This window comes from Mauremys reevesii, linkage group 5, assembly GCF_016161935.1.
Source record: "Mauremys reevesii isolate NIE-2019 linkage group 5, ASM1616193v1, whole genome shotgun sequence".
Taxonomy (NCBI): Eukaryota; Metazoa; Chordata; order Testudines; family Geoemydidae; genus Mauremys; species Mauremys reevesii.
The window spans coordinates 60,568,092-60,583,158 of record NC_052627.1 but is presented as its reverse complement, the minus strand read 5'-3'; the positions used below and the strand labels follow the sequence as shown (position 1 = coordinate 60,583,158).

At 39.4% G+C, this 15,067-nt stretch overlaps 1 protein-coding gene across 2 annotated transcripts; it reads right to left on the bottom strand.

Moving 5' to 3' along the window:
* Window positions 1–1,806: 1,806 nt before the first annotated feature.
* FGB (fibrinogen beta chain) lies at window positions 1,807–14,255 on the bottom strand. Of its 2 annotated transcripts, XM_039539719.1 has the most exons (9): window positions 14,111–14,255; window positions 13,819–13,839; window positions 12,373–12,573; window positions 10,093–10,276; window positions 9,086–9,313; window positions 8,417–8,530; window positions 5,567–5,689; window positions 5,093–5,378; window positions 1,807–2,318 (listed from the first exon to the last, which is right to left on the bottom strand). In XM_039539719.1, the coding sequence occupies exons 1-9, from the start codon at window positions 14,204–14,206 to the stop codon at window positions 2,090–2,092; spliced, it is 1,482 nt and encodes a 493-aa protein (XP_039395653.1). In that variant the 5' UTR covers window positions 14,207–14,255; the 3' UTR covers window positions 1,807–2,089. The 2 variants fall into 2 exon arrangements, with proteins under 2 accessions (XP_039395653.1, XP_039395654.1); XM_039539720.1 differs by lacking the exon at window positions 14,111–14,255 and having other exon boundaries at window positions 13,781–13,827.
* Window positions 14,256–15,067: the final 812 nt, after the last annotated feature.

Genomic DNA, 15,067 nt, shown 5'->3' with positions numbered 1-15,067 from the left:
TTAGAGCGGAAAGTTGCTTTTGTGGTGAAGTCACTGGACTGGGACTCCAGGAATGTGGGTTCAATCCCATTTTGCTTCAGATTTCCTGTCTGACCTGGGGCAAATCTAAATGACTTGTTCCAGGTCAAACATGAAATCTGAAGCATTCTGTCCCTCAGTTTCCCATCTGCAAAGTGTGAATAGTACTGTATTATTTCCTCTCTGTATGTGTTTTGGTCAGTGGATTTGTGTCGTCAGCGATTGAACAGTCTCATTCTGCACCCCTCCCAAAGATCCCTGCACACTGTGGTGAAATGAATCTCCACACAGTGTACAGTGTGATGTGCTAGGAGTGTCCCATCTTGCACAGCAGAACAACATTGTTTCTGATGGATTCAGATTCTCTCATAGCCACAAAGGGGGAAGGAAGGCAGGCTTTACCTTTAATAAATGAAAACACTTATGCATTTGGAGGAATGACTTCTAGATGGCTGTGGACATCTTAGTTCCCAGTCCTGCAAACACTTACACAAGTGGCACCTCCCCCCATCTCTGCCTGGTGGCTAGCTCACCACAACTACTACCGTTTTAAAATAAGATACATCACTGTAACTCACCAAAGCAAGGTTCCCAAAACAACCTTATTCAGGGTGTGGAAAGCATTTGATTGAAAGCCTCTACATTCTGTTAGGGCCTGATTCTGCCACTTTTACTCACATTCAGTAGTACATTGCTGTGCGAGGAATCCCATTGACTTTAATAGGCCTAGTAACAGAATACTAGTACTTAGTGCGAATGGTTCATAATAGCATACTAGGTTTAATAGTACATTTTTTCTTTGTATGTTTCTTTCTTGTAGTGTATAGCTAGGGTTCATATACAAATGTGCTGTTTTTTATACAATGGCATACTGCTAAGAATTTTTTAAATCAAAAGCTTATCTGTATGGAAGAACAATTACATCGTGTGAGTAACAAGGATGCATTGCGTTTATCCTGCAGATGTTTACCTTTAAGTTAAAAGCTAGCCAACAAATATTTACTGTGCATGAGTTTTCTTTGTGTGACTGATAACTGAGAGTGTGAGTGGACTCTTCCTGTTTCTAATCACATGGATTAGCATGTATTGTAACAACATCTTTAGGTACTGACAAAGGGGTAATCATGGACACACTCTTGTAGTCCTCACTCAGTTCTTGTCAAACTAAGCTTCTTGACTTAACATCAGTGGAGGTTTTGCTGAAAGACTGAGGTCCTCTCCATGACCAGGTATGGACAAGAAACTTTTGGCCATAGAAAGGGGGCTTCTGCCTCCCTATGAAGGCTGTAACAGGGCAGTCTGCCCCTCTATGGGCCAGGGACTTTAGGCCAGGCAGCTTTGTCCAATTGTAAGACCCAGCTGGGAAGGGGTCTGGTGATACTTATAAAGGGCTGAGAGATCTCAGTAGAAGGAGGGCTGCAGGAGGGAGGTTTGCTTCTGGGAATGGTCCTGAAGTGGAGAGAGGGGTGCTGAGCGAAATGTCACGAGATTCCTGTAGCCTGTGTAGGTCAAGGAAATAATTTTGTTTGTGCTACTTTGTACATTTTTCTGAATAAGAATACATTCTTTTGCAGTAGTAGAAAACGTTTAATGAACATTAATATATCTTCTGCCACCTATTTGAACACATTTGCTTATTCACTGGTAACATATAAATAAGTATAATTAATAAGACACTTTTGTTTTAAGTTTAGTTACTTTAAAAATTTTCACTGAAGCTAAATTATTCTCTCACGCCTCATATCTGATTTTGAATTGTTTTCTAAGAAAAAGGAATGGATATTTCTGATATTGATCTATTTCTGGACTAACAAGATAGCTGTCAGTTACTTCCATCCTGGGATCAAGTGGTACAAATGGTACAAAAGACACTTTCAAGTTTTTTTTAATGGGTCAGACATAGGTTTATATTCAGCATGACTTCTTCAAGTCAAGTCACAATATAGTCAGACATATAAATGTTGATATTTTTGGTTCTCTTATGTAGAGGCAAAATCAAATATCATGCACTAAAAGAAGTTAACTTTGATATGCACATGAAAACATTTGATGTTGTTCATTTGAATGATGATTATTGTGGAAAGAATGGTCTAATCTTCATACTCATCTTCTTCAATGAATACCATGACCCTTTCCAGTTCATCCATACAACTCCATCATCTGTGCCGTGTTTTGCCATATCCCAGCTGTACTGTCCTCCCCAATAGTATCTGCCATTGGGATTGGCTGAATGGCATCGATTGTACCACCAGCCACCACCATCTTCTTTAGAACACTGTTTTCTTGGATCTGCATGAACCCTGGGAGATGGCGGGGAGGGAAGGGAAACACAGTTAATAGTGTCAGATGCACTGTAGCTAAACAATACTATACATTTTTACAAAATACAAAATTTAAAATTACTAATGATAGTTAAGACCCAGGCAGGCTGCGAAGAGCTACAAAAGATCTTTCAAAACTGGGTGACTGGGCAACAAAATGGCAGATGAAATGTAATGTTGATAAATGCAAAGTAATGCACATTGGAAAGCATAAGCCCAACTATACATATAAAATGATAGGGTCTAAATTAGCTGTTACCACTCAAGAAAGAGATCTTGGCGTCATTGTGGATAGTTCTCTGAAAACATCCACTCAATATGCAGCGGCAGTCAAAAAAGCGAACAGAATGCTGGGAATAATTAAGAAAGGGATAGATAATAACACAGAAAATATCATATTGCCTCTATATAAATCCATGGTATGCCCACATCTTGACTACTGTGTGCAGATGTGGTCACCCCATCTCAAAAAAGATATATTGGAATTGGAAAAGGTTCAGAAAAGGGCAACAAAAATGATTAGGGGTATGGAACAGCTTCCATATGAGGAGAGATTAATAAGACTTGGACTCTGCAGCTTGGAAATGAGACAGCTAAGGAGAGATATGATTGAGGTCTATAAAATCATGACTGATGTAGAAAAAGTAGATAAAGAAGGGTTGTTTACTACTTCTCATAACACAAGAACTAGGGGTCACCAAATGAAATTAATAGGCAGCAGGTTTAAAACAAATAAAAGGAAGTATTTCTTCACACAACGCACAGTGGAACTCCTTGCCAGAGGATGTTGTGAAGGCCAAGACCATAACACGGTTCAAAAAAGAACTAGATAAATTCATAGAGGATAGGTCCATCAATGGCTATTAGCCAGGATGAGCAGGAATGGTGTCCCTAGCCTCTGTTTGCCAGAAGCTGGGAATGAGCGACAGGGGATGGATCACTTGATGATGACCTGTTCTGTTCATTTCCTCTGGAGTACCTGGTACTGGCCACTGTCAGAAGACAGGATACTGGGCTAGTTGGACCTTTGGTCTGACCCAGTAGGGCACTTCTTATATCTTATATTCTTATTTGTGTGTGCATGTGTGTGTGTATGAATCTGTGTTTTCTGATCCTCAAGATGTAGTGAAAGCACTGAACTTTTCACAGATGATTGATCATCTAAAGTGTGTTCGATACACTTCATCTGGGTATGTGTTATGAATAATAGCATATGGTCTGAGCCCAAACAGCCAAAGAATCAATAATGAAAAGTCTAGGCTCAGAAGAAACATCCATCTACAATTAATCTTGAATGAGAGACCACCTCATTTGGCAATCTCCTGTTTTAAGAAACTATCCCAAAGAATTTGCAAACAAATTGTATACAATTATGCTGCATCTTTTTTGAAAGATCATTTTAGCTCATCAGCTAATACCTGACAGTTCTGTAAATGGTCACAGGATAGACCTAATTACATTCCTAACTAAAACTTATATGGGACCTGGTTTCAATAAGAGGCTGGACTGAAACAAGGTGTCAGAGTGGGTTCATGCACTAGACTTTCATTTCTGGATATCTGGGTTCAAATGCAACTTTGGAAGGAGGTGAAAATTATTCTGGAAACCTTATTCTAGTCTCTACTGTATGTTTGTTTACCCCATAAGGCTACCACAGAATTAGAAAAATCTGCTTTAGAAAAGTCAAAGATTTAAATAACTGGGATGCTGGAGGTGCATTGGTAGAAATGCACAGGAAAATTTGCACTATACCTTATTCCTTATTCTGATAAGCATAAAAAATGACACACATTTTAAAAATAACAAAGTGAAAAAGTGCTTATGATAGATCACTCCAATGCACATTTTTTTTGCGTGTCTACAGCCGAAAAAGATAGTGGTAGAGAAGAGAACTACCACATCAAATATTCTATACTAGCTACCACTGGTAGTCACTTTGTAAGTCCATGCACAGTAATAAGGATTCACCTACTGTATTTAATTAAAAACTAAGAAAACTTGCACACAATGTTCCTATAGTATGTCATATTATGCATATATGTTTCTAATGCAAATATCATTGTAATTTAATGGTACTGAACAATATGTAGCATATGGATTTGCCAACACGAGCAATTCCTCTATTAGTAAATATTATAATAGAGTAAATGACTATGTAAAAGGGTTAGAGGGCATTTTAGAGGTATAATGCCAAAGAGATTCTAAATTATGCACTTTATCACTAACAATTGAAATTCTTTCTATTCTTGATTAGGTAGAATTTATCCTTTAGAACAGGATATTTTGCTAATTTCAGCAGCAGATCTTTGGTTTTGGCTCATGCTGACTAAGGCCCAATGATCCTGCTCCTATTGACTTCAGTGTCAAAATTCTCATTGGCTTCAGTGACAGCAAGATTGGGGCCATAATCTCATGAGTTAATGTGAATGATAATACAGTGTCCAAAGGCGCCAGTCTGTGGGCACTGATGTGATTTTTAGAACAACTTCAACCCACTACTCCAGTGTGCCTGCAGGTGCTCTGTATTTGATTCTGGTACAGCTCTAGTCTAAATCATAATTTCATTTGGTCAGATTCTGCTCTTGGATACTTCAGTGGCACAGTGCATGCATTTGGCTGGTGACTAGCAGATAGTAAACATATTCTAAAAGACTGTGGAACAATCCATATCCGGATGCACATAAAGCAGCAAGATCTCCAATTTGATAGCTTTATCTTGATATTAAAAAAATATTGCTAATGCAAGTACATACCATCCATCATTGTCTCTATCAAAAGTGCTGAAGAACATGCCATTGTGAACTGTCATTGTTCTGTTCTCGCCGTACAGTTGTGAAGCTCCATCCATAAGAGCATTGCCAGCTGTGCCTTTATAGTTACTAACTGATATCTGATACTTGTTTGCCTCATTTTGTATGGTGAATCCTCCATAATGAGCTAAAACCTTATCACCATTCCAGTCCTCCATTTCAATTAAAACTTCAGTGGGTCCCATTTTGGTAAGCTGGCTGATTTTGTCATTTCCAAGCCAATATTCACCTGACAATCAATAAAAGGAAACTCAGTGAAACCACTTTCAGAATATGTTTTAAGGCAACTTTACTATTTTCCCATAAATCTGCTACAGTTAATGAACATCCTTTGAATCAAGTGTGGACAGTTTTAAGAAACCTGAGAAAAAAGTTTTAATAAAAGAAGCGCTTTAAGGTTTGTATTCAGAATTTTACCTGGAGTATCACAGTATTTTTTCCCTCCACTTTTTGCAATATTTCCAAATCCTTTTTTGTATGCATCCCATGTTCTCCCAAAGCCAACACTGCCATCTTGGCGGTTCTGAATCAAAGTCCATCCTGCAGGGGCAACAATATTTGAATTAAATTGCAATTAACAAGAGAACAAATAGTGTTAGTGTGTAATCCTGCTCCTGTTTGTGTCAAGGGGTGTGTAAGAGGAGCTGGAGGGTCTGGGACTAGCCAACCCTGATTACTGAAAGAGGCACTACTCAAGAGACATCCGGTGATTACCCTGGATAGAGCAGCTGGAAGCTGCAGTGAAGGGGGTGGATGGATGGGTGCTCACTCAGGGAGAGTAAAGACTGCCAGGAGTGTGCAGGTTCCAGCAGAGTCCTGGGATCTGGGACTAAAACTTCAGCTAGGGAATAGCCAGCTAAGGCAGGAGAGATCCTGAGCAAGCAGGGGGACAAAAAGAAAGGGACTGCAAAGCTCTCCAGGAAGGGAGGCCTGAGAGAGACCCAAGCAAGCAGGAGGCAAAAAGGCCTCCCTAGGCATAAAGACCTGGGAGTAGGAAGAGAAATGTTTGTCTGTTGGACTTTAATTTGGGACTGTATGTTTTATTTTTAGTTTATGTTCTGTGAGTAAATCCAGACCCAAAGAATGGGTATTCTGACCACAGAAAAAACGTATGGAGTCTGTGTAAGGAGTTTTAAAAAGGGGGAAACAAAGGCAGGGCACTGCAGAGTGACCTCTGACCACAAGGGGGCTCTCAGGAGAAAGTCAACCCTACTACAGGGAGCTTTGCCATTGACTTCAACTGGAGCAAGACTGAACCCTTAAGGTATGTCTATACAGGAAAGAAAAACCTATGGCTGGCCCATGACAGCAGACTTGTGATCGCAGGGCTCGGGATCATGGGGCTGTTTCATTGCTGTGTAGACTTCTGGGCTTGGGCTGGAGCTCGGGCTCTAGGACCCTGCAGGGTGGGAAGATCCCATATCATAAGGGCCTACTTCTACCACCCTACTAACATTGAGTGGGACCATATCCTATGAGTCAGGCTAGAAGAGGGAGGCCTAAAGGGATGTGTTTGGTCCCTTATTACATATGTGATCACAGTACTAATGAAGCAAAAGTGCAATCTTTGGAGTGTGCACACTCTGAAATAATTTATAAATAGTTAAACTGTTGTGCTGGCCTGAATGCCTATCTCCATGTCAGAAGCAAAGAATGCTTGTAAAATTTTCATACTTGGCTAGATATTTACTTAGTTGTGAGTTAGGGGTGACGAGTAGATGTGCTGCCCCAGGAGGAGCGCTGGGAGGCAGAGAAAGTCTCAGAGGCACAATTCTTCCCATTTTCCCCTCTTGCTTGGGGCATAGAGGGAAGAAGTAGAATCACAGAATCATAGAAATGAAGAACTAGAATGGATCTCAGTACGTCAGCTAGTCCAGACCCCTGCACTGAGGTAGGACTAAGTATTTTCTAGACTGGCAATACTCAGACCTCAGTAGTTCAGGAGCCAAATTAGCGATCAACATTACCCAAAAGAGCCACTGTATGTGAATTCATTGTTTTGTTCACTATAGTATTATATGTTCATATTTAAACAATATGACGGGGAAATATTTAGTTTATATCTGTTTTATTCTCATAGCAAAATGACAGACCACATATTATTATTTTATCAACCACAATTGGTTAATAACATAGTAAAAGCATCCTGATTGGTTAATAACTTAGATTGGTTAATAATTAAATCACACAGTGTTTTCATATCATGTGCTGCAAAGAGCCACAGGAAACATATTAAAGAGCCACTTGTGGCTCAGTCTGAACATCACTGGTCTCGACCATCCCCAACAGGTATTTGTCTAACCTATTCTTAAAAACCTTCAGTACCAGAGATTGCACTGTAATTTGTTTCAGTGCTCAACTACCCTTACAGTTAGGAACAAATTACCCAGTGAGGTTGTGGAATCTCCATCACTGGAGGTTTTAATACATTGCAGGCCTTGAAAGTGTGCAAGTTACTCCCCTCCATGACCCAGCCAACTCCTCTGGCCAATGAATGGGGCAGGGTGGGAAAGGAGCCAAAGATCCCCTATCTGCCCATTCCCTTCCACTTGCTCCAAATTGGGAGATCTGGGGCTCAGTCCTTGCACTCTGCACAGAGCCTGGACCCAATCTCCAGGAAGCCCTAACACAGCCAACCTGGAGGAGGTGGAGGTGAGGGCAGTCATATGCTCTTCTTGCTCCCTACCACAATTGTGATATGGCACTTCAATCTAGCCACAGTAAAATATACAATGAGTCAAAATTTCATCTACCAAGCCAAGTCAGTGACTATCCAACAATTCTTTCTCAACTTTATTAGAGAACGATCCTATTATGGTTGGGCCACCTTCCACTCCAGCACTCAGATCCCTCAGCACGTAGTTCTCAAAACTTTCTGTAGATGACATTCTGGCAGGGCTGCCCTGAGGATTCAGGAGGCCTAGGGCAAAGCGGGGGAGCTGCAGCAGCACTGGAGGCCCCCCTGCCGCCGAAATGTTGCCAAAGACCTGGACCGCTGCCGGGCCAGGGCTCGCGGGGCCCCTGCAGGGCCCAGGGCCTGGGGCAAATTGACCCACTTGCCCGTCCCCCCCGGGCGGCCCTGCATTCTGCAATGGTTCACAAGCCATAGCATGAGAATGATTCTCTTTAGATTAACTAATAATTAGTGCCAAAAGCTATAATCTCAGATGAGCACAAATACAAAGAAATACAGGACCAGTGCAAATTCATTTTTGTGAATATTTATAGTTATCCCTGTCACAGCACCATAGTTTATCTCACACTTACCTCCATTTCCTGTGGTCATATCACAATACACCTTGTATGGTCTGAAGAAAGCATCAGGCTGAATGAGGTACATTTCAGATGAATCACCTCCTTTTCTGATAATGTCTTCACATTCTGCAATCATAAATCAACAGTTTATGTTTCTGAGGGATCATGAAATTCTAGTAGAACAATGCTCTTCATAAAGACAATAATTAACAGAATAGATTTCTATTTACTAATTATACAGGAATATCTTACAAACATCTAATTCTGCTTGATTTCACTTTGATTTAAATTATAAATTAAAATGACATAAGAGGGAATCACAAAAGAAAGAATAATATACCTGTATTGTCCCACAATCCCTTATAAAATGAGATTTTCAAAAACTCCTTGGTGACAGGTCCCACTGACGCACAATGCCTTTCTGAAAGTCAGTGGGACTCATGCTCCTAAATCACTTAGGTGCTTTTGAAAATCCCACCCACAACAGATAAATAAGACAGGTAATACATATGATTTTCCATACTGGATCAGGCCAGTGGTCCATCAACTATGGTATCCTGATTGGTGACTGGTGTCATATGCTTTGGAGGAATGTGAACGTGTGCCCATAATGCATCTGTCCAGTTGTACATTGATATAAATGACAGAAGGGAGAGATTTCTGTACATGTAAATGAGTTACCTTTGCCTGACACCACTGGGATATTACAGGAAACAATGCATGAAGAGCGGCAATTGTCCATTTGGGATGCTATAGCATTTTCCAGTTTTTGTATCTTTTTGTGTAAGGTATCCACAACTGAACGGAGGACTCGGAGGCTAGATGGGATGTTGTTGTCCATGTTCTCTCTGATGTATGTATAGTGTTGCTCTATTTCTGTGTGGTACTCAGAAACTACATTTTCATTATCTAGAAAAGAGAATGTATAACAATTGTCACAATTTTCAACATTTTCCAACTAGCATATTCTAATCCAAATTATAAATCATGAACCAGTCAGTTGAGATGTTACTTCTGCTGTAGAAATGAAAAGAGTGCTCTGTGTGTCCTTTCCCTCTCTTCCCTGATTTCACAGTGTGCAAAGAGCTTTAGCCCCTGTAACAGGGATATACTTTGTATTATGGCTCAGTATAAATGGACAAATTTCTTGCTGTGATTTTATTCTGCCAAAGACCTGTAGTAAACACCCTCACAGAAGCTTATTATGGTTGTCCAGGAGCTGGGGACATCTAGGGTATGTCTACACTGGAATAAAAGACCTGCAGCACGACTGTGGCTGGTCTTGATCAGCTGACTTGGGTTCACAGGGCTCAGGCTATGGGACTAAAAATAGCTGTGTAGACGTTCAAGCTCAGGCTGGAGCTCAGCAATTTACAGTGCCGCAGCCCGAGCTCTGATCCCGAGTCAGCTGACCTGGGCCAACTGCAGGTGTTTAATTGTTGGGTAGACACAAGCCTAAGGGTCCAATGCAAGTTTTACCTTTGACTTCATCAAAAGCAGGATCAGGTCATTGGCCCCTCAGCTAGGATTTTTTAGATTTAGTTTTATGGACTTGTGACACCTAAGCTACTTAGACTGATGCTCCTATATGAAACCATTTTTAATAAGCCCTATATATTTAGTACTTGTAGCAATACAAATTTGTCTGTAATACTGATTTACTGCAATGATGCATAACAATAATGTACCTTTTATTTGTTTTTGTCTTCTTGCCAGTTTATCTTCTAGTGTATTCATGTACTCATAGAATGTTGAAGAGGTTTCGGACTGTTTCTCTACTTTGTTCTTTAGGTCCCGAATGTCGGATTTCACACTTTTTTCCTGTTTTACCAATGCAGTTTGCAGCTCACACCCAGTTGGACACAGCAGTCCCTAAAAAAGCGGGGGGAAAGAGTCAACTACAAATGCTGTAGATTAGGGCCAAGGTTTATAAAACTAGGTGCCTAAAGTTAGGTTCCCAATCTCATATTTAGGCACCTAAACAAGTAACCAGATATTTAAACGTGCTGAGCATCTGGCAACTCTAGGCCATTTAGTTGTCTCAATATGGTCTCAAAATACTTCAGATATTCAATTTATTGGAAAAAAACTGCCTTCTTAAATGGAGAAAACAGGCTCAAGCTCCAGTTGGGGATCCCTTCTGATAGCTCATTAAAGTTCTTAGAGTGGGAGACTCCCTAATATCTGTGATCCACCACATGCTTTTGGCTAATTTTTCTGGATTACCAACTGTTCATGGTTTAACCATCTGCAGCTACAAAAATTATGACTCATCAAGCACTACAGCCATATCAGGTACCCAAAAATATTGAGATATATGTCCCCCCATGTAATCACAGAATTAAGTATTAACTTTATTCTGGTACATAAGGTCTGAGTATCTTTCATGTGAAACAACCATACACAACAATTTTTTTTAAATTATCTATTATAGCATCAGTCACTATTCCTCTAAGGATGAAAATGTACCAAAATGGATGAAGAAAATACAAAAGCACCAAAGTTCGAAGCAGTATGACACCGAAAGTACCCAACCTACTAAAGGTTTCAGAGTAGCAGACGTGTTAGTCTGTATCCGCAAAAAGAACAGGAGTACTTGTGGCACCTTAGAGACTAACAAATTTATTTCAGCATAAGCTTTCGTAGAAGTGAGTTTTAGCCCACAAAAACTTATGCTGAAATAAATTTGTTAGTCTCTAAGGTGCCACAAGTACTCCTGTTTTTTTTGCAACCTACTAAAGGCCTCCAAAATAATCCTGCATTTCTGATTAACTGAACTTTAACAAACTTGTTTGAGTCATCTCTAGTTAGAAGTAATAAGTTCTCAGATACTAAGATGCCTAGCAGCATGGTCACAACTTATGCTTTTTACTGGAGACCAAAACTGAGATAATGTGATGCACAACTGGTTCAATATAGGGAAGTTAGCATTCTACTAGACATACTACTTGTCTTTGCATACACTTCCCACCTAGAGGAGCTTGGGTTGAAGACTGAAGGTAGAATGTAATGAATGCTTGAAGAATTTAAAAATGTGGGGATTCCTTTTAATATTGGACATCTGGACAGAGCCATGCAGTACAGGATAGATGCAAAAATGTTTGATAGTGAAGATGCCCTGGATAATGTATTAATATGTTAAAGCAGATCTGTGCTATATCTTTCGTTCAATTAGTAATGCCTAAAGATACATCTACATATTTCCATCTTCATTCCTTTCATCTCTAGGGTAATGAATCAGTGGGGGTGGGGGTGAGAAGTGAACCCTTGGCTCCGCCTACTCCACTGCACTTCTCCAATGAATGGCTCCTCCAGTGGAGGGCAGCATCTCAATTGCAGTCCCTATGCTTCCTCAACCACAGGTCTTGCAATTCTAGCCAGCCCTTTTGCAGGCCACGAAGAGTGAGACGAGAGGCTCCTTATTCCTTCCCTCCCAAGGCACAGCCATGTAAGTGATGGGGTGCACAATCTAGCTCATATATTCATCATTCAGGGATCAGTTCTGCCTCCCTGCTCATCATAAGTAGGATCTGATTCAACAGATAAACCCATGAAATCAACAAGCCTACTTGCTCAATCAGGTACTACTCAACATGAGCAAGGGAGAGCAGAGTTGGTCAGTGAACTACAATGGTCACTTCTCGGTGTTTGGTTGATTAAGAAAACTGTCTGTTCTTCACAACTGTTAAAGAAAGAGAAAAATATTAAAGGGCACAACAGTTTAAAAAGATGAGTTCTGAAAAAATAGTGATGACTAATGTTTCTGCAGGGGTATCATCAAAGCACTAGAAAGGGAAGTGCATCGAATTCGCTGTAACCACCTGGATGCTACTCAACATTCCAAGCACAAGATACCTGCTGAGCTGCAGGTAGTACCATTGTGAGGTTTAGTACATTTCTGAAAGCAGGGATACAATTACTATTAAGTGCATCTGTCTCCATTGCAATTACAAGGCAAATATACCTACTAGCTCATCTGATGCATGCCTGCAGCCTCCAGCATCAGGATAAACAACTTCTTTCTTCTGGCCCCGAGTGGGTGGTTTTGTTGGACGAGCCTGATATCCACCTTTACTAATGGGAGGAGGAGCTGGTCTGAGAGTTGGCATTGGCTCCCGTCTTTTATCTACTGGTCTGTGACCTCGAGCATCCACTTTTTCGCCATTAGCCTACACAAAGCCAAAGGGAGAAAAAACTCTTTATAATTAGGATCATTATTTTAAAAGCATGTACATCAACTGTATAAAATATAAAAATAGCCATACATCGATTTATTAGCATATTTTAGGTATCATTTTGCCCTCATCTCTCACATTTTAGTCACAAGAAATACACTAATTTCATGCGGGAAAAAGACCTGAGTATCATTTTGGGTAGCTGAATGAAAACATCTGTTCAGTGTACTTTGGCATTAAAAAAGTGAACAAATTGTTAGGACAGTTAAAAGATGAAATTGAAACCAATACTGAAAATATTGTAATCGCTCTGTAATACTAGCCCCCCATCTCAAAATGGAAATAGCAAAAATAGAAAAGGTTCAGAAAAAATAAATAGCAGGAAACTTAAACCTGATAAAAAGAAATAGATTATTTTGCACAACACATGGCCACTGGACATGGAGCTTCAAGTTATTAGTAGGATTCAAAAAAGAATTAGGCATCTATATGAATAACAATCTTCTGAATAAGGGAAATAGGATAGACCAAAAAATTCAGATCTGATCCTTCACACGCTCACTGTGAGTAGCCCAGTCAAGTCAATGAGACTACTCTCACAAGTAAGACCCACATGTGTAATGGCTGTGAGATCAAACTCTTAGAAACATCAAAAATAAGCAGTGTACATTAGAAAATGGCTGGGAAGTTATTTGGTAAAATAGTATATCAGAAACATATTCAATGTATAGACCCAGCCAATTATGCCACATATGAAATAATTTCTTATTTTTGAACCTGGTATTCATTTGTTTAGGGATTTGTACAAGATTTTTAAAAATCCAATTTTAAATCAAATATTGACTTCTCTTAAATTTATTTCTTTAAGCAAAATTAATATACCAGCTATACACATTTTTATGCTTTAATTTTAGACTGGCCTTGGTGGGTTTTTTTGTTTGTTTGTTGTTTTTTAATTCTGTTTCAGAATGTTACCTCTCTCTTTCTAACTCCAGTGCAGTATGAACTGGGAACCAGTTCCTTCCTTTTGTTGCTCATTTAGAGCCTGATTCAAAGCCCACTGAATCAATGGAAAGACTCCCATTGATTTCAATAGTCTCAAGGCATTATTTAACACACATTTTGCTACTCTTTTACTTATGCAGAGTTTGTTTCTCATGCTAATAAATAAATGTTAAAATTGCTAAATAAACATCCTTACTTGAATATGTCTGAACATGTAATTAAATCCAATCTTACCCTGGGAGCGTTGTCACTTTCCTACAAAGAGAGAGAGAGGGAAGAGAAGAAAAATACATCAGAAAACAGGGGGGAAAAACCCTACAGTTTGCTGTTACACATATGAGAAAAAAATAATTACAAACAATTTTCCTTGAACACCTTAATCTAAGGATTAATATGTTCTTGAGATAATTAAACATTTTATTTTTGTAATTTAACTAAATTAAAAAGCTTATAAAGTCATACATACAACTAAGTAAGATCAAGCATTACTATTGTTGTTATTAATTATTATCATCATTACTACAACCTCATCATCATAATCTAGAGAAGCCAGGGATTTAACTATGGAAACACAGAGCAGACACAGCAATAGCAGTTTCATGATGCTGGCTTGCTTAAACATCTTGGTAACCTTCCCCTGCTGAAGGTACTGACAGTGAAAGGCACTTTGTGTTCATATATATACCAGACAGTCTGAAGTCTCCTGGCTTGCTAATGATAGGTCTAACCAGAAAGAAGAGTTATCGTTCCACTGTTAATATTTAATCTCTTTGTTCACTTCGTGCCTGAACAAATTCCCCAGTTGAGCAACATCTACATGGAGGCCTTATCTACATGTTACACATCCCCCACGTATCTGGTGGCATAGTTTAAATATATAAATCCTGCAAATCACCTCTTCTTCAAATTATGTGAATTTAATATTTTCCTAAAAATCATTAGCCTTTTGAAACACCTGAAAAGGTGCACATCCAGCCGACTGAGGTGAGGGAAATAATGTCAAGTGTCACAAAAAAGCAAGTTACTTACTTTCGCCTCCTGGAAGCCTTAGACTTTTTTAAATATTTCATTAAATATGTATCAAAATCATATAATACACAATGCTAAGCTATATTGTACAGTGCATACTTCAACATACATTTCTACGAGTATCAAACCTTGGGAAGGCTATTGAGGCAAGTACATGATGCTTACAGGATAACAATCTTTCTTACTGCAGCACTTAGAGGTCCTGATCAGGGGTTAGAGTCCCAATGGGCTAGGAACCACACACACATATAATAAAGGTAGCTCTGCCCCAAAGAGCTTACAAAATATAGCCCTTATCCAGCAAAGCACTATAGCATTTCAGTTTCAATGGGACTACTCATGAACTTAAACGTTCAGCACATTCTTAAGTACTTTGTTAGTTTGGGGCCTATCAATATATAATTAATATAATTTAATTGATAAAAGTTGATTCCTATCTAATAACTTCAAGACT